The 22860-nt window shown below is 36.9% G+C and overlaps 1 protein-coding gene across 2 annotated transcripts in view; it reads right to left on the bottom strand.

Moving 5' to 3' along the window:
* The window catches only part of USP6NL (USP6 N-terminal like), a 164921-nt gene that overhangs the window by 29837 nt on the left and 112224 nt on the right, over positions 1–22860 (bottom strand). For both annotated transcript variants that reach the window (XM_081298830.1, XM_081298829.1), the window contains 3 exons: positions 21218–21298; positions 15400–15507; positions 8921–9030 (listed from right to left, as the gene is read on the bottom strand). In XM_081298830.1, coding sequence (XP_081154956.1) covers positions 8921–9030; positions 15400–15507; positions 21218–21298 — 299 coding nt within the window. The remainder of the gene's footprint in view (positions 1–8920; positions 9031–15399; positions 15508–21217; positions 21299–22860) is intronic.

Below are 22860 nucleotides of genomic sequence, written 5' to 3'. Positions count from 1 at the left end.
TTCTGACAGAAAGATTTATACCCAAAACACAAAGGACTTCAACATGTCTTACACTGTTGCCACCTTTCATTGAACTTATAAACAGAAGCCATTGGATTAACAAAACAGAGGCAAGGCCTTCTGAAGACTCCATGACAACACCAACTAAGTGTAATACCTAACAGGGCTGGGAAATGTCCTCCAAAAAGCTGGACATGCTCTATAGTAGCCTCCAAGAGAAGGTAGCTTATTATGCTTTCCATAGCCAGGATGCAGGTATTGAGGTTCAAGGGTGGAAACAGGAGTAGCTCTACTCACTGTTATCCCAAATGACTGACTCCCTAGGAAGTTTTCTGTTTCCCATCCCTGCAACCTTAGGCTCTGTTGATCTAGATATCTTAGTTACAAAAGAGCAGGTTCCACCAGGAGACATAACGTTGATTCCATAAAACTGGACTGCCACACAACCACTTTGAGTTCTTTATGCCTCAACAGACAGAGAGGGGGATTGATCCTGATTATTAAGGGGAAAAATGATTACTACGATATAACAGACATAGGAGGAATATGTCTGGAATACAGGAGAACACTGGGGCATCTCTTAGTATTACAAACCTCTGTGGTTAAAGTCAATGGGAAGCTATTGATTTTTTCCAATTCGAGCAGAACTGGCAATAATCCAGACTATCCAGGGATGAAGGTTCTACCAGAAAAAGAACTATAACCAGCAGCAGTACTTGATGAGGGCAAATGATACATGGAATGGGCAGTGGAATAAGGTTACTATTAATACCAGCTATGCCCATATGGGAAGTCAGAGAAATTACTGTAATTTTACAAACACTTCTTCCTCATTTTGGTATGAGAGTGTGTGTGTGTATGTATACACAAACAAAATTTTCCTTTTTTAAATTTTTATTATTGGTTGTTCAAAACATTACATAGTTCTTGACATATCATATTTCATACATTTGATTCAAGTGGGTTATGAACTCCCATTTTTACCCCATATACAGATTGCAGAATCACATCGGTTACACATCCACTGTTTTACATATTGCCATACTAGTGTCTGATGTGTTCTGCTGACTTTCCTATTCTCTACTATCCCCCTTCCCCTCCCCTTCCCTCCCCTCCCATCTTCTCTCTCTACCCAATCTACTATAATTCATTTCTCCCCCTTGTTTTTTTCCCCTTTCCCCTCACTTCCTCTTATATGTAATTTTGTATAACAATGAGAGTCTCCTTCCATTTCCATGCAATTTACCTTCTCTCTCCCTTTCCCTCCCACCTCTCGTCCCTGTTTAATGTTAATCTTCTTCTCATGCTCTTCCTCCCTGCTCTGTTCTTAGTTGTTCTCCTTATATCAAAGAAGACACTTGGCATTTGTTATTTAGGGATTGGCTAGCTTCACTTAGCATAATCTGCTCTAGTGCCATCCATTTCCCTGCAAATGCCATGATTTTGTCATTTTTTAGTGCAGAGTAATACTCCATTGTGTATAAATGCCACATTTTTTTTATCCATTCATCTATTGAAGGGCATTTAGGTTGGTTCCACAGTCTAGCTATTGTGAATTGTGCTACTATGAACATTGATGTAGCAGTATCCCTGTAGTATGCTCTTTTTAGGTCTTTAGGGAATAGACCGAAAAGGGGAATAGCTGGGTCAAATGGTGGCTCCATTCCCAGCTTTCCCAGGAATCTCCATACTGCTTTCCAAATTGGCCTCACCAATTTGCAGTCTCACCAGCAATGCACAAGTGTACCCTTTTCCCCACATCCTCACCAGCACTTGTTGTTGTTTGACTTCATAATGGCTGCCAATCTTATTGGAGTGAGATGGTATCTTAGGGTGGTTTTGATTTGCATTTCTCTGACTGCTAGAGATGGTGAGCATTTTTGCATGTACTTGTTGATTGACTGTATGTCCTCCTCTGAGAAGTGTCTGTTCAGGTCCTTGGCCCATTTGTTGATTGGGTTATTTGTTTTCTTATTGTTTAATTTTTTGAGTTCTTTATATACTCTGGATATTAGGGCTCTATCTGAAATGTGAGGAGTAAAAATTTGTTCCCAGGATGTAGGCTCCCTATTTACCTCTCTTATTGTTTCTCTTGCTGAGAAAAAACTTTTTAGTTTGAGTAAGTCCCATTTGTTGATTCTTGTTATTAACTCTTGTGCTATGGGTGTCCTATTAAGGAATTTGGAGCCCTACCCCACAATATGTAGATCGGAGCCAACTTTTTCTTCTATCAGACGCAGAGTCTCTGATTTGATATCAAGCTCTTTGATCCATTTTGAGTTAACTTTTGTGCATGGCGAGAAAAAGGGATTCAATTTCATTTTGTTGCACATGGATTTCCAGTTTTCCCAGCACCATTTGTTGAAGATGCTATCCTTCCTCCATTGCATGCTTTTAGCACCTTTATCAAATATAAGATAGATGTAACTTTGTGGATTGGTCTCTGTGTTCTCTATTCTGTACCATTGGTCCACCCGCCTGTTTTGGTACCAGTACCATGCTGTTTTTGTTACTATTGCTCTGTAATATAGTTTGAAATCTGGTATCGCTATACCGCCTGATTCACACTTCCTGTTTAGAGTTGCTTTTGCTATTCTGGGTCTTTTATTTTTCCATATGAATTTCATGATTGCTTTATCTATTTCTACAAGAAATGCCATTGGGATTTTGATTGGCATTGCATTAAACCTATAGAGAACTTTTGGTAATATCGCCATTTTGATGATGTTAGTTCTGCCTATCCATGAACAGGGTATATTTTTCCATCTTCTAAGATCTTCTTCTATTTCTCTCTTTAGGGTTCTGTAGTTTTCATTGTTTAAGTTTTTCACCTCTTTTGTTAGGTTGATTCCCAAGTATTTTATTTTATTTTTTTAGGATATTGTGAATGGGATGGTTGTCCTCATTTCCATTTCAGAAGATTTGTCGCTGATATATAGGAATGCCTTTGATTTATGCGTGTTGATTTTATATCCTGCCACTTTGCTGAATTCATTTATTAGCTCTAGTAGCTTCTTTATAGACCCTTTTGGGTCTGCTAGGTCTAGAATCATGTCATCCACAAATAGTGATAATTTAAGTTCTTCTTTTCCTATCTTTATGCCTTTAATTTCTTTCGTCTAATTGCTCTGGCCAGTGTTTCGAGAACTATGTTGAACAGAAGTGGTGACAGAGGGCATCCCTGTCTTGTTTCAGATTTTAGAGGGAATGCTTTCAATGTTTCTCTGTTCAGAATGATGCTAGCCTGAGGCTTAGCAGAGATAGCTTTTACAATATTGAGGTATGTTCCTGTTATCCCTAGTTTTTCTAGAGTTTTGAACATAAAGGGATGCTGTACTTTGTCAAATGCTTTTTCTGCATCTATGGAGATGATCATATGGTTCTTATCTTTAAGTCTATTGATGTGGTGAATAACATTTATTGATTTCCGTATATTGAACCAGCCTTGCATCCCAGGGATGAATCCTACTTGATCATGATGCACGATCTTTTTGATATGTTTCTGTATCCGATTTGCCAGAATTTTATTGAGGATTTTTGCATCTATGTTCATTAGAGATATTGGTCTGTAGTTTTCTTTCTTTGAAGTGTCTTTGTCTCTTTTAGGAATCAGGGTGATGTTGGCCTCGTAGAGTGAATTTGGAAGTTCTCTCTCTTTTTCTATTTCCTGAAATAGCTTGAAAAGTATTGGTATTAGTTCTTCTTTAAAAGTTTTATAAAACTCTGCTGTATCCCCATCAGGTCCTGGGCTTTTCTTAGTTGGTAGTCTTTTAATGGCTTCTTCTATTTCCTCAATTGATATTGGTCTGTTTAGGTTGTGTATATCCTCCTGACTCAATCTGGGCAGATCATATGACTTAAGAAATTTATCGATGCCTTCACTATCTTCTATTTTATTGGAGTATAAGGATTCAAAATAATTTCTAATCATCTTCTGTATTTCTGAAGTGTCTGTTGTGATATTGCCTTTTTCATCCCGTATGCTAGTAATTTGATTTCTCTCTCCTTCTCTTCATTAGCATGGCTAAGGGTCTGTCGATCTTATTTATTTTTTTCAAAGAACCAACTTTTAAGTTTTGTCAATTTTTCAATTGTTTCTTTTATTTCAATTTCATTGATTTCAGCTCTGATTTTAATTATTTCTTGCCTTATACTACTTTTGCTGTTGTTTTGCTCTTCTTTTTCTAGGGTTTTGAGATGAAGTGTGACATCATTTATTTGTTGGTTTTTTCTTTTTTTAAGGAATGAACTCCAAGCAATGAATTTTCCTCTTAGAACTGCTTTCATTGTGTCCCATAGATTCCGATATGTTGTGTCTGTGTTTTCATTTATCTCTAAGAATTTTTAAATTTCCTCCTTGATGTCTTCTGTAACCCATTGATCATTCAGTAACCTATTGTTCATTCTCCAAGTAATACATGATTTTTCCTTCCTTCTTTTATCGTTGATTTCCAGTTTCATTCCATTATGATCAGATAAGATGCATGGTATTATCTCTACTCCTTTATAATTTCTAAGAGTTGCCCTGTGACATAATATATGATCTATTTTTGAGAAGGATCCATGTGCTGCTGAGAAAAAAATGTAACTGCTTGATGTTGGGTGGTATATTCTATATATGTCAATTAAGTCTAGGGTATTAATTGTATTATTGAGTTCTATACTTTCTTTATTCAACTTTTGTTTGGAAGATCTGTCCAGTGGTGAGAGAGGTGTGTTGAAGTCTCCCATAATTATTGTATGGTGGTCTATTAGACTCTTGAACTTGAGAAGAGTTTGTTTGATGAACATACCTGCACAATTGTTTGGGGCATATGTATTTATGATTGTTATGTCTTGTTGGTGTATGGTTCCCTTGAGCAGTATGTAGTGTCCTTCTTTATCCCTTTTGATTAACTTTGGCTTGAAGTCTATTTTAAATTGATATGAGTATGGACACTCCTGCTTGTTTCCGAGGTCCATATGAGTGATATGATTTTTCCCAACCTTTCACCTTCAGTCTATGTATGTCTTTTCCTATCAAATGCATCTCCTGTAGGCAGCATATTGTTGGATCTTTTTTTTCTTTTTTTTTTTTTGATCCATTCTACTAGCCTGTGTCTCTTGATTGGTGAGTTTAAGCCATTAACATTTAGGGTTATTATTGAAATATGGATTGTACTTCCAGCTACATTTGTTTATTTATGTTACTTAACATGGTTTGTTTTTCCTCTTTGATTATTTTTTCCCTTTACTGTACTCCTCCCACTGTTGGTTTTCAGTGTTATTCTCCATTTCCTCTTCCTGTAATGTTTTGCCGAGGATGTTTTGAAGAGCTGGTTTTCTAGATGTAAATTCTTTTAACTTTTGTTTATCGTGGAAGGTTTTAATTTCATCTCTCATCCTGAAGGTTAATTTTGCTGGATACACAATTCTTGGTTGGAACCCATTTTCTTTCAGCATTTGAAATATGTTGTTCCAGGATCTTCTAGCTTTCAGAGTCCGTGTTGAATGATCAGCTGTTATCCTGATTGGTTTACCCCTAAATGTAATCTGCTTCCTTTCTCTTGTAGCTTTTAAAATTCTCTCCTTATTCTGTATGTTGGGCATCTTCATTATAATGTGGCTAGGTGCGGATCTTTTATGATTTTGCACATTTGGCATCCTGTAGGCTTCTAGGATTTGGGATTCTGTTTCATTCTTCAAGTCTGGGAAGTTTTCTCGTATTATTTCGTTGAACAGATTGCTCATTTCTTTGGTTTGGACCTCTATACCTTTCTGTATCCCAACAACTCTTAAGTTTGGTCTCTTTATGTTATCCCATATTTCTTGAATGTTCTGCTCATGGTTTCTTAACAGTCTTGCTGAGCTATGTTCTTTTCAAGTTGAAATACTTTGTCTTCATTGTCTGATGTTCTATCTTCTAAGTGTTCTACTCTGCTGCTAGTACTCTCATTTGAGTTTTTAATTTGGTTTATTGCTTCCTGCATTTCTAGAATTTCTGTTTTTATAACCTCTATCTCCCTGTATAGTTGATCTTTTGCTTCTTGGATTTGTTTGTGTAATTCATTGTCAAAGTGATCTTTCATTGTCTGATTTTGCTGTCTAATGTCTTCCTTGAGACTCCAGATCATCTGAAGCATGTATATCCTGAATTCTTTATCTGACATTCCATCTGCTGCAGATATTACCTTTTCTAAAGTTGAGTTGACCTGCACTGCTTGTGGTCCTTTCTTTCCTTGTCTTTTCATACTGCTCAGGTTTCTTTCTGGTTTGTGAAACTGTTGTGTTATTGAATTTTCCCCCTATATATTCTCTTGTATAGTTGCAAAGTCTCCCTTTTGTGGAGAAAGACAATGTTAACAGTTCTCAATATCAATAGTACATCATCTAAGCACACATTTTCCTTATTACTACATTTATAGCTAGACTCTATGTCTACAAATGTTGGTTTCAATTACATTTACAAATATAGTCATTAGTTTCATGAAAGGCATACAGTTTCTGGTAGCTTGAAGAAAACTGAATTTCAGGTGTAGGATGTTCTGTTTAGGGGGAAAGAAGTGAGGGTATGGGGTTAACCTAACTTAGTAACTTTGGAGAGCTCTAACCAATAGATGGGTAATTTATGGAAGAATATATAGATTCAAATTCCTATCTGTATTTATAAGATTACCCTACTTATGAATAGTAAAATTTAGGGGGTTGCAAATGGGATAGAGGGAGTAAGAGGGAGGAAAACAAATAACAAGAAAGAGAAAAAAGAGAGCAGGAAAAAGAAAATAAGAGTAAAAAGAATAGAAATAAAAAGGGGGGAGGGAGGTGGGGCATATGCATTCCTCTATAGTATATTATTCTGGTGATTCAGTTGTTAAAGACCTTTTTCATGCACAATTTTTGGTTTCATATATGTTGAGGTTTCGAGGACCAGAGGGGGAGGGGTAGAGGAGACTGGATGAATGGCTGAAAAGAGAGAGAGAAGGGAGAAAAAGAAAGAAAAAAAATGTCTCTCAGAACTCTGTTTTCATTTCTTCCAGTTGGTGGCGTTGTCTATTCCTAGCTTGAGTCTCTGGGTTCAGGATGGTGGTGGTGGTAGTCAGTGTGAGAGGACTTGAGCTTCCACCTGTGGCCTCTCTACTCTTATTCTCTGAGATGTAAACCAGGTGCCTGATCCACTGCAGAACTGCGTTGGTAGCCATGCCAACTGGTTGGTGGGTTTTAAGTGTTGGTGGGATTTTCCAAGATGAGTTCCATCAGTTTTTCTCATAAGGTGTTTGATGAGGTGGGGGTGTTGGGGAAACCTTATGTTTGTCAAGAGCTCGGTCAGGTGACCGAACGGGCGGGCAGCAGGGCCCCTTCTCCAGTTGGGGTGGTCTACTGCACAGATGGGAGGCTGGGCTCCTCCAACTGGGGAGGTCTGTCTACCGCACAGGCGGGCCGCTGAGCCCCTTCTCCGGGTTCTGTGGTCTGCCTACCACGTAGGCGGCGGCTGGGCCCCTCCTCCACTTGGGGTGGTCTGTCTACCACACCGGCGGGCCACTGGGCCCCTTCTCCAGGTCGTGTGATCTGCCTACCGTGCAGGCGCAGGCGGCTGCTGGGCCCCTCCTCCAGCTGGGGTGGTCTGTCTACCGCGCAGGCAGTGGCTGGGCCCCTCCTCCAATTGGGGTGGTCTGACTACTGCGCAGGCAGTGGCTGGGCCCCTCCTCCAATTAGGGTGGTCTGACTACCGCGCCGGCAGGCTGCTGGGCCCCTTCTCCGGGTCGCGCGGTCTGCCTACCGTGCAGGTGGGAGGCTGGGCTCCTCCAACTGGGGTGGTCTGTCTACTGCGCAGGCGGGCTGCTGGGCCCCTTTTTCAGGTTGCGTGGTCTGTCTACCGTGCAGTCGCAGGCCCCAAATTTTATTCTTTATGATAATTACACTTATATGACAGTATTTAAGTTCAGGATAGAAAAGCAGAGGTCTGAACATGGCCCAGGGACTTGATATCCACTTATGGGAAAAGCGTTAAGAGTGTTTTTTGTTGTAAGCAGAAATGTTGTATCATGTTAGACAGAAGTATGAATTTGCTACTGTCTTATCTGGAAATTAAGAATTGTTTAAGGAGATGAGTGTCAGTAGCCAGTTGGCACAGGTGGACTGTGTCGGTTGGCTCTGTGTGGAAATCTGGCTAGGTTACTGAACACTATTATTTAAACACTCATCTAGGTGTTACTGTGAAGGTATTTTGTAGATGGGGTTAAAATCCAAATTCTGTTGACTTAAACTGGGGGAAGAATATCCAATGAAATCTGAATAGGCCATGTTCATTCTGGCTTCCCTGAAAAAGAAATGCCACCTAAGGACAACAGCTTCAGTTTGTGCCCAAGAGTTCTAGTTTGTCCTTTCTGATAGTTTGCTTTATAGATTTGGACTTGGGAAGCCAGCCTTCAACAACTGGACAAGTCAATCTCTTAACATATATTTCTTACTGGGTTCTACCCTCACTGGTTGGCCTGTGTCAAATACAGAAGTCAGCAAAATTGTATCTTTCATTCATAAAATGTCATAGCAATGATACACCAGTGTGTGGTCCTAATATTTATTTCCTTAAGTTTCATTTATGGGTGAAATCAAGGTTATATTTATCACTGACACAGTTTTCAAACACATACAATCTCTCTTTTCTACAACTTTTCATAAAAATATCTACTGTCTTCCTAAGAATTCTCAAGCCACAAAATGATTCTTCACTAATTTTATAACATCTACAATGTCAAAAGTTAACATTTTTTAGTTAAGCTAGATCCTAAGTTTTATACCAAATGGACTCAAATGATTTGCAAACATTTCAATCTTGGGGATCTAAATAAAAATTATAATCTACATAAAATATCTTAATGCTTTGATAAAGACTATTTATAAATGCTATTTTTTACATTTGATAATATTAAACTTTACTTACTTAACCCCATATCTGTCTCTAAACATAATATGGTCCCTGAATGTACGGTTGACATCAAGGTCTATTTGTCTGATATCAGGTGAACAACCCCGTGCTCTGTGTTTTAATTTCTGGAAAAGAAAAAGAGAAGGGGAAAAAAATGCATTTTATGAAAATCACTTGTTCAAAGTCCATGATTTATAGTAAAATGATTTTCATTAAAAAACTTCCTTTTTGTTGTTTAGGATAACAACTCCTGTGGCTTAAAAAATAAAATCAAAGCAATATAAAATGGTACACAAAAGTTTTTCCTACCCTCAGTGTCCCCACTGATTCAACTCCCACTCCTTCCCTCTTCCCTCCCATTGTGTCAATACAGTTAGATTTTTAACCAGCTGGGCAAATTCCTGGAGTCGGCCTTACTAAGACTGTGTGAAAGCTCTTCTTGACTGAGCCAAGCAACCTACTGATTTCATTTCTTTCCAGCACAGTATTTTTATTTTCCTTGGAGCTAAGCACTGCCTTGCTTCTTGAGCTGCTTCATTTTCTATATACTTTTAGCTCATTCAACCCCAAATTCTCTATAATGGTACAAATCCCCTTTGGTGATGTTCCATAGAACACATATGCCACTGACTTGTCTTCCTGAAGGCAAATCCCAAGTGGGCTGCTTGGCCTCAGGGTTGCTGCCCAGGTCAGACCAGGAGCTTCCCTCTGTTTTGTTTTGCCCTCGTGTCTCCTGATTCCCAGCTCTCCCATTCTCACTCCCATCTTCATTTTTCTGGTCTATTCCCTTGCCCTGGAAGAACACATTCTCCAGCAGCTCCTGTGAAAGGGTGTGTAGAAACAAGAGGAAGTTTTGGAAACCCTGAATGTCTGATGAGTCTATTGTCTCAATTAACTGTTTGCTTCAAAATCCTAAGTTGGAAAATATTTTTGCTCCAAAGGTACTGTTTCATTGTCTTCTGGTCTCCCATTTTGCCAGGGGAATTCTTGTCCCTTTATATGCAAGTTCATTTTCCTCTTTGGAAGATGGTAAAGAGCTGCTCTCTCCTTGCTCTGAAGTTTCCCCTTTTTCTACTTGATTCGAATCTATTTTTATCCATAGAGTTGGGCACTTGGTGTATCTTTTCTTAGAAACCTATAAACCTCTCAGCTCAAAAAACTGTCTTCAGTAATTCTTTTGTCAATTTACTCACTCTCCCCTCCCTCCTTCCCATTTTCTCTTTCCAGAACTCTGATTATTACAGTGTGGGATCTTCTAGGCTGTTATCAAATTTTCTTGTATGTTCTCTATTATAATTTCCCATCTATTTGCCTTTAAATTTTATTCTCTGGAAATTTTCCTCAATTGGAATTTTCTATTGTTTTTCATTTCTCTTAAGTTTTTCATTTCCATTATTTTTTACACTCATAAGCTCTTTGTTGCTCTAAAATGTTCCTGTTTATAGGATCCCTCACTTGTTTTATGGATTTAATATCTCCTTATTTTTCTGAAGATATTAAAAATAGTTTTCTTCTTGCTTTATCGTTTGTTTCTTACAAGTTTCTTTTTTCCATTTGCTTTCATTTGCCTTTCATGCTAGCCCCTTTCCTTAAATGAACATGCAATACTTTGCTATCTGCTTTTATTTAAAGTGAGACACTTAAAAAAGCTGTGGGGCTTCACAAAAGTGTTTTTCACTGTAGTGATTTGGCCTGGGAGATGCAGTGTGGCCTATGAAGTCAGGATCTTTGGGTTTATTTTCTTGTGCTGGCCACATTCCCCAAGGAAGGTTATTCCAACCTTGTCAGGAAGACAAGCACCTGGATGCCAATGTTTTAGGACCTGGGTTGAAGAAAAAGACTAGACTGCTCAAAATTCAGGATATTCTATTCCTCTGCTTTCATGAGAGCAGCCCACCCCAGCAATGTCTGTGTCCCAGCTGAAAGGTCCTCTGCTCCATCCTCTCCCAATAACAAACCTCCAGTCCTGGGCCAGTGCTGGAAGGAATCCTGGAAGCTCTAACTGCTTCTGAAAAGACTATCCAGCACCTCTGGTTAGCCTCATCTGCACTTCCAGAGATACCTACAGCCAGCAACTCCCAACCACTTTTTGAAGATCTCAGCTATGGTGCATGGTGCTCCTCCACTTTCCCACTACAGCCCAAGATTTAGTTTTCTTAGGTTTATTAAGTTTACTAAATGCCTGTCTGCACTCTGGTTTCCAAAAATTGGCAGCTGTTATTTCTTCTTCCATTTTCTTATGTCTTGTGGATTTGCCTTTAAAAAACTCTGCTGTCAATTTATTGGTATTTCAAAGGGAGGGGGAGCTAAAATATGAGTACTTATCTATGTTTAAATATAAATAAGCATCTATATACACATGCCATATTGATCCATTTACCACATACCGACAATACAGATTTCTGATACATAGTTTAATTTAATTAAACATAGTTTAATTCCTGACTTAAAGTAGAATAGAGGCTATCTGGGTGTGTCTCAAATAATGTGTGTGTATGGTTAAGTGCTTTTGTGTTTTGAGGTAGGAACTAGAGAAGAGCAGCGTCTATATCTCTTTAAAACATGAAGAATGGGCTGCGGGTATGGCTCCATGGTAGAGCACTTCCTAGAATGATGAGGCCCTGAGCTGAGTCCTGGGCACCAGAAAACAGCAATTCAAAACTTGAAGAGTACCCACAGAATGTTCCTGAATTCTGAAGACAGAAGAAGACATTTGTAGTACTGTATGAAAATCATACAAACACTGAAATATTATTGTTATTTCTAATAAAAGCTGATGAGATAATACAAAAATTTAGTTTCAAAATAATAATTTGTTCATATTTGATCTCAATATTTTACTTCTTTTTTTTTTGAACCTCTATTTTATTTACATGTTGTGCTGAGAATTGAACTCAGTACCTCACACATGCCAGGCAACACTCTATACCACACTAAGCCATAACTCCAGCCCTTAATATTTTCTTTTATAAAAAGGTAATGGGCACGCTGGGGCTGTAGCTCAATGGCAGAGCCTTGCCTAGCATGCGTGAGGCACTGGGTTTGATCCTCAGCACCATATAAAAATAAACAAAACAAAGGCATTCTGGCATCGACAATTACAAAAAAAAAAAAAAAATTTAAATAATGGGCAAGTACAGAGGTTTCAATTATAGTTATAGGCCTCTTCATAAAAGATGAGACACAGAAACAAAGGAAGAAAATGTTTGACTAGACATTATGAAAAATGCCTTAAAATAAAATTTAGTTGGAAGGGAGAAGACCCAAACACATTTATAATAACAGCTTCTCTCAAGGACAAGAAAATCCATCATAAAAAAGTCTCATGACAGAAGCAAAGCCCAGTTAAGCTGGTAAAAAATGACAGGTCAGGAATGTTATTTATGTCCTAAAAGGTTTATAAACTAATACACAGAATACAGTAAATCAAGCCCGTTTCTTACCTCCTGAAGAAAAGGAGGTTAACAGTTTTTACTTTTTCTCTGAGACTAGGTGGTTGAGATCCATGAATACTATAATACAAGAATAAACATTTTATCTTAAAAAAAAATGGGAGCTAATGAACCCATAAACCTACGGCAGAAGTACAGTGGGAGGTATTTAGATGAAAAATTAGTTGTATGGCCAATCAGACTGAACTGAGCCAGGCTAAGGCTCACATGAGCTTGGTACCCACTTGTTACCATCTATAAGGTACATTACTAAACACAAGAGAGATAAATACAAATGAGATACTACAAGTAAAACAAAAAAAAAAAAAAAAAAAGAGGAAAAAGAACATTGGCTCAGGAGCCAGAACAGTCTGGATTTTAAATCCTACCTCCTTGCCTAACGCTGGAGTAAAACATTAACTAAGTTCAGTTTCCTTATTTGTAAATTTGATGATAACAGTAAAACGTGTCTCTCAGTATTACTGGAAGAATTAAATATTGTAGTTCATATAGAGTACTTAGATAATATCTACACATAAAAGTACTTGAATACAGTCAGCTCTCCTCAAGGTAAAGGAGATACAGTTATTTATAAAATACAGTAATAAGAAATTTCAAACTAAAACCAGTCATATCCAAATCTGAGGGAAGGGATCAAAAAGGGTATTTGCAGTGTACCTTGAAATTCCATCCCTATATTTCTTCCCTTTTGGAAATGAACTCCTCTCAGGCTCCTATTCTATGAAGACTTCTCGAACCGTAATGTACCTTCTTTTACTCTTTCCTTTCAACCCAGGCAAGTTTTTTGTTTTATTACTTTTAGAGTATTTAGCACATCAACTACTGCTAAACACTTCTATGCAATCATGTCTTCTCCAATAGAGAAGAACACTTCCTTGACACTGCACCTGTTTATGTTTGTGTGCTCTTCAGCACCTCAAAGTCTCATCCCAAGAAAGGATACACATGTCATCGAGCAAACTTAAAGGAATGAATGCTCAAAATATGCCAGGCTCCAAATAATTTCACCCATCTCAGAAAAATTTTAGTAGATTTAAGATAAAGTAGTTTTACTGCTGGTAAAGTTCCAGTTCATGGGGGGATGTGTCAAGTGCAATGTATACCACTTTTGAGAGAGTAAGAATGAGTCATCAGGAAAGGAAGACCTGGTTGTATAATGACGCTTGGGAAACCTCAAAGTAAAACTAATGTTTATGACAACACTGAAAATTATGAGCTTAAACAGCCAAGTCATTTCTGTTTATGCTATGGACGGTTTTTATTAAATTATGTCAGCCATGAGACAATTTTATTCTTTGCAAAAAATGAAATAAAATATAACTGAGGGCTGGGGTTGTAGCTCAGTTGTAGAGTGCTCGCCTAGCATGTGCAAGGCCCTGGGTTCAATCCTCAGCACCACATAAAAATAAATAAAATAAAGGTATTGTGTCTAACTACAACAAAAAAAATAAATATTTTAAAATATATATTTTATATTCATATATATATATAAAACTGAAAACTAGAGTTCTATTATTAGCAGATACACTGGGTTAAAAAATGTTCCCTCAAAATTCATATCTATTCAGAACTTGTAAATGTGGCCTTATCTGGAAAACATCTGAAGACAGCAAGTTAAGATGAGGTCATAATGGGTTAGAGTGGACCTTAAAACCAATAACTAGTGTCTTCATCAGGAAAGTCAGATACAGACACACAAAAGAAAGAAGGTCAGATGACAAAGGAAGCACAAATGAAGTGACACTGCTGCAAGCCAGGGAACCCTGAGGACTGCTGGCAAGGGAGTATTCTTCCCCGGAGCCTTGAGCACCTCAACTTCAGCTTTCCATCCTCCAGAACTGTGAGAGAATGGATTTCTGTAGTTTTAAGCTACTCAGATGGTGGTACTCAGTGGTAGCCTGCCCTAGGAAATGAACACAGCATGTAAACAAAGAACCTGCTGCTTTTCTTAATTAAATATTTACTGAGCACCTACTATATGCTAGGCACACTGTAGCAAGTGCTGGGGTTACGTTTTCTGTATGTTCTCTCAAATATATTTTATTTTGAACACTGGTTCTAAAACTATGACACTAAAGGCAAACACCTAATCAACAGCCTGAAATTTGAAACTCTAAAATCTTGAGACATAAACTCGGCTTGTGTAAACTCCAAACAGCTGAATTTTGCAAGTCTTTTATTCACATGAAATGAGTAGCTCTTTAATTAGTATTTATTACTTTTTATCTTGATGAAATTCACCTATATACATACATGAAAAAGAAAAGAAAAATACTGAAAGAGCACCAAAGTGCTTCTTATAATTTACTTTGGAGTAAGCTACATATAATTTTTTTCCATTTATTCAATTTTAATTTATATATTTAAAAGCATCATATATTTATTTACATTATTTTCCAAGGAACATATTTCAAAATCTATGCATCTAAGATTCTTCAATGTAAATACCTCACTCCCTTTCAAAGGTTGATACATTAAAACTTGGGCTTAGAAAGGGTATAACTCAGATGATAAGAAGACAAATTTAATGTACTGTCTAGTTACAAAAGATTGACCACACAATCAAAAGTTTAACTTTTTATTAATAATTAATATTCCTGGGGACAAATTCTTCTCTCAATCTTATAAAAAAATCAGACACAGGCAGTTGTTATATAAACTGAATTCTGCTGTTATTTTCTCATAAATTCTAAAAATGATACTGCAAATCTCTTTATTGATACTATAATCAGAGTTAGTCAATTTTCCTACAAAAATGTCCCAACATTGATGGATCATTTGAAATACGGTGATCATTTATATAATTGAAAAGCAAAGCACTTGATACTCATTGACTGATATTGATCATATTTTTACTAAAGTATTTGTTTGAAATTTGACTAAATTACAGTCAATAAAACAAATAACAGGCCTCCAAAGTCCAATTTAATATAATTTTAATATCATTTCAAGTAATGATACAAGTATCTTCTATCACCATGACAGCTTAAAAATATTATTTTACTTTTAACTTTCAAAGTAACCATTAGTTTAGGTACTTACACTATAAAGGTCTTTTGTTTCTTCTTTCATTTTAGGGATCTCCAGAAGTAGAGCCCAGACTTCACCTCGGAGCTGGAGTGGGATTCCTTTGTAAATTCTCCTATGAAACTTATTAAAAGAAAAAGAAACTAGAAGTTTCAAACGGACAAAAACTTAGAATAGTCCCTTCAATCAATCCAGGTTATGTTTGTCTTTTATTTTCAGAGTATCCATGACAATTAATTAATACATTTTAATCAGCTGATAGATTTAAATTGTGAACTCCCTTTTTTTAGATCCTAAAAGGGAGACACAGACACAGAAGGAAAGAATAAACAAGAAAGCATCAAGAATGCTCAGTATATTACATTAGTATGTTCATTCTATTATCAAAGTGTCCTTTAAAAGGCACAAAAGCATAGTCAATGCTCTCTGGTAAGCCAGGAACATATTACTGACATTCCCTGTTACACACTTTGATCCCTTCTCCCCATTCACCTAGAAAGTGCTCCAAATAGCAAAAAGGTTGCCTTGTGCTAAATGTGTCCTCACAGTGTGCCAAGAATACTGTGTAACACCTAATCTCTTTGCTACCATCTTCTCTCCGGGGCCTCCAGAACAGATCAAACTCTTTGCCATCTACCTCATACCTCACTTAGTTCCCTCTCTTTCTTCCTCACACCCCGACCCACCCCGCACACTCCCTTTCTTCCCTCCTTTGTCTTTTTACTTATTGATATTTCTTCAGGAAAACCTTTAACATTGAACCTATCTGATTAGACAAATATAGTGAAAAATCCCCAACAAGGAAAACATGACTTTTTAATGAAATTAGACAGTACTCATCAGTATCATTAACTCTTTGGGTCCTTGAAAAGTACACGATTGCCCTAAGAATCTTAAAATTCAGTATACTTCTCCACCTTCTGGTAATGACATTTCCCCCTCAAGTCTAATTATCAAAATAACATGCAAACTTACTACAGCCATTACAATGTGGTCACTCATGCCTGATACAGTGGCTCTCATCCTAAGACTATACTTGAGACAACAGAGGAAGAACTAATTCTATGTATGAGAATTGGGAAAGATTTCCTTTAGAAATAAATGACAAAGATACATATAAATGTGCCTGAAATGGGAAATGAAGTTGGGAACAGGAGAGAAGATAATGATGAATCAAATGGTGTCTTTAACATTTATAACAATAATTACTCTAACATTTTCTGGCTGTCTATTGTAAGCCCAGATTATGCTTTATTTCTAAGTAAATTTTGTCCTTATAATATGTCTCTAAAGAAGTTGGTATTATTATCATAACCAATTTACAAATGAGAAAACTAAGATGTGGAAAAGTTACTAGCTCAAAGTAAACTGTGTCATAAGAATTCAAATTCAGTAAGTCTGACTTCAGAACCCAGTCTCAACAACTAAAATACAGAACCTCTACATATTGGATTTTAACAATAACTTAATACTTCAATTTGAAAGGTACCACTTTTAAAATTCTTTTACAAATTTGTGGATTTCATACACAAAATCTTTTTTAAAAAAAAGTTGCCTGAAATTTGCCTTTCATTTCTACTATATTTGTTCATTTGACCCCAGAATTAAGCAGTCTACTTTAGTTTTGCCAATGTTTAAAATCTACCAACTTTAAAAAAATAAAAATAAACAACAAAGATTCCATTAAATGACTGTTTTCAATGCCTCTTTTTTAAACTTAGTGCCCTCAAAACAATGTGTTAATCCATATCACTTTGCCTTCCAGTTAGTAAACTTTTCAACCCAGAAAGCCTGGCTCTATTTTGTGGAACTTTCAGAACTTCACGTACATAACACGAAACAGAAGTGCACTGTGCACTGCTGATGCTCTGTAGTGCCTCCCCATTTCCTCAGCTCCCCTGTCTCTGCCTTCCAATGGCAGCAGTCTCCCAAATCTGGACATGAAACTACTGAACCATACATAGGGCCCTACTAACTGTGTTCTATTTCCTTCTGACCTTTCATTGACAAACCAAAAGGAAAGGCTAGCATAATAGGTGGAACCATTAAGTGAGCTGCAGTCTGGATGTTGCTAACAAGTCAAGTGACCTTGGAGAATTTATTTTTAAACAATGGATCTATTTTCTGCTCAGTAAAATAAGATGTTGGCTAACATGGTCTCAAAGAGACATTCAGTTATCTGACCAAAAAAGAAAGATGTGTATCTGTTGTAGGTACATTGCTGTGACAGAACTTAGACATAATGATGTCATGGCCACTTAAACCATAATGGTCTTTACTTATCAGAAATAACTTCATTTAATAAACTATATTTTTAAAATACAATACCACTGTCCACAGGGAGATAGCCTCTGTGAGAACACATAGGCAACACATCCTAAAGGAAATTTTTAAAATTAAAACTCCAAATACTCTCTACCACAGCTGTATTTTTATTTCAAAATATTTTTAGAACTTCTCTGTATTATTGCTATGAAAGTAAGGAATTTGTGGAGAGAAAACATACTTTCTTCCATTGGAAGAGATGAAAAAAAATACATGCTACTTTTTACTTCAATGCAATAAAATAAGGTATGAATTGAAAGCAGTAATTCTTTTAGAAGGTACAATCTGCTTCACACCAAATTGGACCATATATGTCATCAAATGATGCTAACATTATAGTTATGGGAGAGTGCTTTAAAATTATACATCAAAGAAATACTTCTGTTAAAATCTGTTTTAATGGAAACTGCATTAGCCAGAGTTGCTGTCAGAATAATAGCCTAGTAGAATTGCTCATTTTTACAGAGACTTACATATTTTCATAGATATATGTATACTAGAAGAGAACATAAGGCCATATAATTCTACAAACATTTTATTAGACTGAATGCGAGATGAAAGCAGAAGTGCAACGCATGGAAATTTATCCTGTAATTGCCAATTGAGCAATCTTTCCATGAAGACATAAGGTAAAGTAGTTGTCAACTCTGGGTTAATCTGAGAGACAGCATACTATTAAACAAGAGCACAGGTATTGTACCTAATCGTCCACTTTGAACTGATTTCTCTTAAAAATACCCTGAGTTCCAAACCCAATGCCAAAATAGACAGTTAAAATCAACAACCCAAAATGAATTCACTCTTGAGTAAAATAACAGAAGACTCCAACTGACTTTAAAATAAGAATATTTAGGTTTCTCAAAAAGAAAAATAATATTAGCCCTGTGAGATACCTGTTCCAAAAAGATCTGCATGGTTAAATAAAGTTTCACATAATTTAAGGTCACTCTAAAAAATTCACTGCACTATAATATCAAAGATTAAGGAGTCTTTTAGCAAACGCACCTAGCTTAACTTTGGCTCTGATTTCCAACTATAAGCAGAGAGCCCTTTTCTTATTTAATAGACAACACTTGCAGACTACGCACTGTCAAGCACTACTAGTCTATGTGCTTATTTACTAAATTAACTTACTTAATCCTCATAACAACTATATGAGATAGGTACAATTATTATTGCCATGTTACAGCAGAAAATGGTTAAATACCTTCCCCAAGGTCATGAAGCTGGTAAGTGGCAGAGCTAGAGTTTGAACCAGGATGAGATGACTCCAACTCCTCTTCACCTTGAGGCTTCACTGCTTCTATGTAATACCTATTAGAACCCAGGGAACTGATGCTGTGGAATTCTTGCTGGCAAGTGCTGACATACAATAATTTAAATCTATACAAAAAGAGAGTGTGTGTGTGTGGGGGGGGATTATACAGAAAAAAAATGTGAGGAAATAAAAAATCCTAACAACTCAGTTGTGTTTTTACTATAGGATTCCAGAAGATTTCTTATTTTTCCTTTAAAAAATTTTTATTGTCTAACCCTCTTTCAAAAAACTACTAACAAGGGGCTGGGGATGTGGCTCAAGCGGTAGCGCGCTTGCCTGGCACGCGCGGGATGCTGGGTTCGATCCTCAGAACCACATAAAAATAAAATAAAGATGTTGTGTCCACTGAAAACTAAAAAATAAATATTAAAAAAATTCTCTCTCTCTTAAACCAAACTTTCCATTTTCACTGTGTTGACTTTTGCTCTGAGGGCAGAAAAGCAAGGAAGAGAAAACCACTATACCTCGGCACAAATCAGGGCAGCAACAGTGCTGTGCTAGGAACCACTGTGTTCTTCTCTCAGTTTAAAAAGAAAAATCAGTTTCACTTAAGGATACCCTTGATGAAGTAGTAAAAATGTGACTGAATCTTGAGTTCATGTCTTACTGACATGCCAAGTGACAAAGTGGGAAATGTATATGGCACTTTTGCTGCACACATCATTACCTAAGGAAAAAGCCGTTGTGAAACTGTTTATGTAACAATTTGAACCTACTTCTTTTTTTCATAGAATACCATTATTACTTGAAAAAACAAATGACTAACCATAACTATATGGTTGTTCAGATTTGATGTAGTATTTTTGCAGACATTTTCTCAAAATAAGTGAGACTGTCACTTGAAGGAAAATAACTAACACTGTCTTGTTTCACTGATCACATATGACCTTTCAAGTAAAAATTAGAACTCTGAAAAACTTCTACCACCAAGAACTTGGCACCTTCCCACTATTTAAAGACTTTTCCAACAGACTGGTAGTGATATTAACAGATGTGTGTGTTTCTTTAATTGGTTTAAAATTTGGCACAAATTCATTGCAGAGCAAAAAGATTTAAGGGGAGGTTTGCTAGAAGATTTTGGAAGAGGAGACTGATACTGCAGCAAAGAAAATATTCTGAGGTTAGCCCTGAGCAGTGTGACATGGGGATATGAAGCAACTGCTACTGTGATTCTGACCTTAAAGGGAAGCCAACCTCAAGAGGAAGCAGACACTGCAGAAGACAGAGAGGAGATGGAAGAAGCCAAGTCACTGGGACCATAATTGAGCAGCTGAAATCACTCCTAAAACCCACCCAACACAGCCTCTTTTTTTTTTCAATTTTTTTTTATTGGTTGTTCAAAACCTTACAAAGCTCTTGACATATCATATTTCATGCATTAGCTACAAGTGAGTTATGAACTCCCATTTTTACCCCAAATACAGATTGCAGAATCACATCGGTTACACATCCACACTTTTACATAATGCGATACTAGTAACTGTTGTATTCTGCTACCTTTCCTATCCTATACTATCCCCCCTCCCCTCCCCTCCCCTCCCCTCTTTCTATCCCATCTACTATAATTCATTTCTCTCCTAGTTTATTTTCCAATTCCCCTCACAACCTCTTATATGTAATTTTGTATAACAGTGAGGGTCTCTCTCCATTTCCATGCAATTCCCCTTTTCTCTCCCTTTCCCTCCCACCTCATGTCTCATGTCTCTGTTTAATGTTAATCTTTTCTTCCTGCTCTTCCTCCCTTCTCTATTCTTAGTTGCTCTCATCATATCAAAGAAGACATTTGGTATTTGTTTTTTAGGGATTGGCTAGCTTCACTAAGCATAATCTGCTCTAGTGCCATCCATTTCCCTGCGAATTCCATGAATTTTGTCATTTTTTAGTGCTGCGTAATACTCCATGGTGTATAGATGCCACCTTTTTAATCCATTCATCCATTGAAGGGCATCTGGGTTGGTTCCACAGTCTATCTATTGCCAACACAGCCTCTTAACTGGTGAAACCAATCTTGAGTTGGGTATTGTGTTACTTACAACATAGAGACTGCTAAGATAAGGCATTCTATCAAGTTAAATGAAATTTTCAAAAGTGAATATGAATGCAACACTCATAATTGAAGAAAAGTTCTTATTGCGAAATCCACATTGAATACATACAGTTTCACATGGAAATAACATGATTTAAAGTTACCTTTTCAGTGTTCTTGTATTTTTCCCATCCTTTTAGCATTTTCAGCCATTTGGTAGTTCTTTCAATTTCCAGGTTCTTTTGCTAAAATAAAGTTGAAATTCATTGTGAATTCACTGTTACTCTTTGTTGGAGTTTTTTGTTTTGTTTCTGCTTACAAATTACAAAAAGAAAATGCTACAAAAAATATTGCTAAAAAATATTGTACTCTATTAGAGAGCAAATATCCTATCTTAACTTGGCCTAAGTCGAAAGTTGGATAATATCTGAGTTGTATAAGTAGTATTCTGTGGCTAAAGAGTAAAAAAGGAATGCTCCAAGACAAGAAATGAAATTGCTTATATTTTCCAACACTTTAAGGCTAATCCCATAAGGCTACTTCTTTTGAAAAAAAAAAAAAAGAAAATTTTAAAAATATCTTTCCTGAGGCTATGAAATCACAGCTTCCAAATCATATCCCTTATTTCTCATTCTACCATATTCTAGCATATTAATGCTTTCAATGGCAATTGATTTTTTTAAGGAACTGGCTATTTATTTACTTACTTACTTTTAGTGTGATTAATTTATAAATAGCACTAGGCTAGAGAAAAATTATACAAATCAGTCACAGTTGCTGCCTTATGGGGGATTCACTTCACACTAGAGGGAACAGACAAGGAAAGACACAGTGCTCTGACAGGTGCTCTGATATAGAGGCAGGGAGGGTAATAGAAGGAGCACTCAAATCCACCCAGAGGGTGTCAGAGAAAATGAGAAATACATGAATAACTGAATGACTGGGATTTTTAGGAAGTGCAATGCAGGAAAAGAATATTCTAGGCAGATGGGGAAATGTGTATTTCCAAGCTGATTCAGCACCCTAGGGATTAGTCCCAAGAGGCTTAAAGAAAGGAAATATCAGGAGATGAGGCTTCCAAAGTAGGCAAGGGTCTTGTGTATGTCACATGAAATTGAAATGAGAGATGAAGTGGGGAATGGACAGGTGAGACAGAAAATGCTTGCTCCTCACTTCTTTGGATTCCAGAAGAAAGATTTTTTCCCCCTAAAAACTCAGGCCTGAGAGAGTAATAAGTTGTACGAATAAAAAGCAATGGAAATAGAAGAGTATGCAGGAAAGGGAATAGTTGTGAGGATGCATCTTATGTTCAAAGAGCATAAGGATGCATCTTATGCTCCTTACAACCCACTAAAGTGGGTGTGGTCATCTCCATTTCATGATAAAGAAAATGAGGCACAAAGGGATTAAGGAACAGGCCTCATTAAGGTTAGAAGAGGAGTTCAGAGCCAGGCATCTTGGCTTGAGGACCTGCATTCTTAGGGGCCACATCTTCCACCTCTGGTTTCTATTCTTCTCTGATGTACCGAGGCAATTGCAGCTCCTGGATAAAGACAACGACTCCTTTCTGACTGGCTTCAATCCAGCCTCAAACAAGGAGGCATTATATGTTGGCAGATGGCATAAACCCACTGCCAATATTTTTAGATCTAAAAGAACCCCAGAGAAAATCTTGAATTTAGGAAATTCTCACCAATGAGAATATTTACATTATTTTTAGCTATATTCTTAAAACTCAATTACTTTTTTTTTTAACCCCCTGGTGGCACTGGGGATTGAACTGAGGGCCTTGCACATGCTAGGCAAG

Source organism: Spermophilus citellus (genome assembly GCF_964194105.1).
Source record: "Spermophilus citellus genome assembly, chromosome: 6".
Classification (NCBI taxonomy): domain Eukaryota; kingdom Metazoa; phylum Chordata; class Mammalia; order Rodentia; family Sciuridae; genus Spermophilus; species Spermophilus citellus.
The sequence above is the reverse complement of the archived record's forward strand: the minus strand, read 5'-3'. Positions and strand labels throughout refer to the sequence as shown.